At 53.5% G+C, this 2738-nt stretch overlaps 1 protein-coding gene across 1 annotated transcript in view; it reads left to right on the top strand.

Annotated features, from left to right (window-relative positions):
- LOC104993789 (chromosome unknown open reading frame, human C1orf177) overlaps nt 1–2738 on the top strand; it is a 35774-nt gene that overhangs the window by 6212 nt on the left and 26824 nt on the right. The window contains exons 3-5 of the mRNA XM_010847193.1: nt 930–1017; nt 1471–1635; nt 1826–1948. Coding sequence (XP_010845495.1) covers nt 930–1017; nt 1471–1635; nt 1826–1948 — 376 coding nt within the window. The remainder of the gene's footprint in view (nt 1–929; nt 1018–1470; nt 1636–1825; nt 1949–2738) is intronic.

Genomic DNA, 2738 nt, shown 5'->3' with positions numbered 1-2738 from the left:
GCATATAAGTTAAATAAGCAGGGTGACAGTATGCAGCCTTGATGTACTCCTTTCCCTATTTGGAACCAGTCTGTTGTTCCATGTCCAGTTCTAACTGTTGCTTCTTGACCTGCATACAGATTTCTCAGGAGCATCTTGATGTACCCAAGATATAGATATATATATATCTTGGGTGTACCATATATATATCTTGGGTGTACCATATATATATATGCACTATGCTGTGCTTAGTGGCTCATTGGTGTCCAGTTCTTTGCGACCTCATGAACAGTAGCCTGCCCAGGCTTCTCTGTCCAGGGGATTTCCCAGGAAAGAATGCTGGAGTGGGTTGCCATTTTCTTTTCCAGTGGATCTTCCTGACCCAGGGATGGAACATGCATCTCCTGCGTTAGCAGGTGGATTCTTTACTACTGCAGCTATTGGGAAGCCCCATCTATATCTATGTTTATATCTATATCTCTATATAAATGTCACCACTATGTGCCAAGGTCAGTTCTAGCATCTGGGAATGAAACAACAAAATAGCAAAACCCTTGCTCATGAGCTTGCCTTCTTATGGGAGAGGTGGCTGGAGTGGACAACAAGCAAAAAGAAAGAAAAATATATAAAGTACTAGATAGTGATAAGGGCTATGGAAAAACAGACAGTGGGGAGGACGAGCTGGTAGGTGCTGGAGCGGGGGTGGGGTTGCACTGAGAAGGTGACTTTTGAGTGAAGGTCCTCAGCAGGGGGTAGGTGACCAGACTAGGGTGGAGTCTAGGGAGAGGGAACAGAAGTACAAAGGCCGAGAGGAGGCAGCAGCCCTGTTCATCTCATCTTTCATGGGCCAGCTCCAAAGTCACCTCCCCTGGGACACCAACTCCCTTCCTTGCCCCCTAGTCTTCCCTCATCAGGGCTGGGCGCCTTTCACTGGGTGTCTGTCCTCCCAGGTTTGATGTCTCTGCTGTTTATCCCAACCAGAAGAAGCTAAGCACCTTCACGGAAGCTCCGTACTCCAGGGTTTACTCTGTGGACGTGGTAAGTTTGCCCAGCTTCCTGACTCTCCCACGTGGTCTGGGCACTGTCCCTCTGAGTCCCCCACCATGGCAGATGAGCTCAGCTGTGAAAGGGGCATGTCTCACACCCCTCGGTGCCTCAGCCCACAGCTCAGGGCTTGGCTCAGAGCTGGGCTTTCAAGGTGTTTGATAAACACAAGACTGTAATGAAAAGAGTGTGGGTTGGAACCACAGAGACAGTGGGTTCCACTGGCAGCTCTTGCACAGACTGGCCACGGGCCCTCTCTGAAGTGCAAGGGGGCTAGCAACAGAGGATGTCAGGGTCACACCTTGAGTGCCAGGCTGGGGGCTGCAGGAGGGGCCCCACAGACATTGCCTGTCCATTCTCAGGTCAGGGTGACAGCATGGCAAGGACTTGCTCTGCGGATGGACTGGTGGGTGTGCCTGGCCCCGCTCTGACTCCATTCTGGCTCAGTCCCACATAGGACCTGGGACCTATGGCTTTAAGGAGACCTGCTTCAGCAACGAGAAACTGAAGAAAGAGGTGGGCACAGGCTGGGCCAAGGCCCAGGAAGCCACCCGGCTGACCCAGCTGCCCCACTTCCAGTACCAGGCCATCATGAAAGAGAAGCGGCAGCAGGTGAGGCCCCTGGGGCCCCATCCCGCCCCGTTCCAGGCACCGGGTCCTCCCGTGCAGCCCTAGGGTGGCCTGCAGTGTCCTTCCATGCCCAGGTAGAGCTCCTCCTTTAAGGAAGACACCATCCCCTGGGGTCCTGCCCACATGGACACGGGTGTAAAGTTCTTACCTCTTCTCTGTTCTCCTGGGGCAGAAGGAAAAGCTGGGGCCTGGCTCCTACAACTTCAAAGACTTCCTAGAAGAGCTGCAGTCAAAACCAGGCAGCACTCGTGGGCTGCTCAGCTCTGGGGAGATTCGCTTCCGAGGACTCATTGGGGTAGGTGTTCTCATATGTGGAGTGGGAGCCCTCCCACTCTCTCCTCTGGAGCATGCACCTGGCTGGGGCTGGAAGCACCCTTTCACCTATGGTCTCCTTGCCAGGCTTGGCTAGGCTCTCCTCTGAGACCCCACAGCCCCTCTGCTTCCAGCGCCACCTCTTTGAGCCCACTGGCTGTCGTAGGGTCCTATTGTCTCCCCCACCAGACCAGGAGCTCTCTGATGGCAAGAAAGGGTCTGGTTCATCTTTGAGTCACCAACACAAAGCCAGGCACACAGTAGGCATGCAGCAAACTCATCCATCTCTATAGCCATCTATCCAGCAAATAATGATGGAGCGCCCTCTAGTGCCACATACTGTTCTAGGCCCTGGGGTTCCAGCAGTGACAATGACAAGGTCCCTGCCCCCATGGAGCTCTGGTCCTAGTGGTAGTAACAATAGTACAAAGAAGCAAATCACATATAATCTGAGCCATGAGGGAAAATGAGACAGGGAGAGATACGAGTGATGGAGGTGCCATTTATAGGGCAGGTCTTCCCTGACTACCCTATAAATGGCACCTGGCACCCCACTCCAGTACTCTTGCCTGGAAAATCCCATAGACGGAGGAGCCTGGAAGGCTGCAGTCCATGGGGTTGTGAAGAGTCGGACACGACTGGGCGACTTCACTTTCATGCAATGGAGAAGGAAATGGCAACCCACTCCAGTGTTCTTGCCTGGAGAATCCCAGGCACGGGGGAGCCTGGTGAGCTGCCGTCTATGGGGTCACACAGAGTCGGACACGACTGAA

Source organism: Bison bison, unplaced genomic scaffold (genome assembly GCF_000754665.1).
Source record: "Bison bison bison isolate TAMUID 2011002044 unplaced genomic scaffold, Bison_UMD1.0 scf7180017864244, whole genome shotgun sequence".
Lineage (NCBI taxonomy): Eukaryota > Metazoa > Chordata > Mammalia > Artiodactyla > Bovidae > Bison > Bison bison.
The sequence above is the reverse complement of the archived record's forward strand: the minus strand, read 5'-3'. Positions and strand labels throughout refer to the sequence as shown.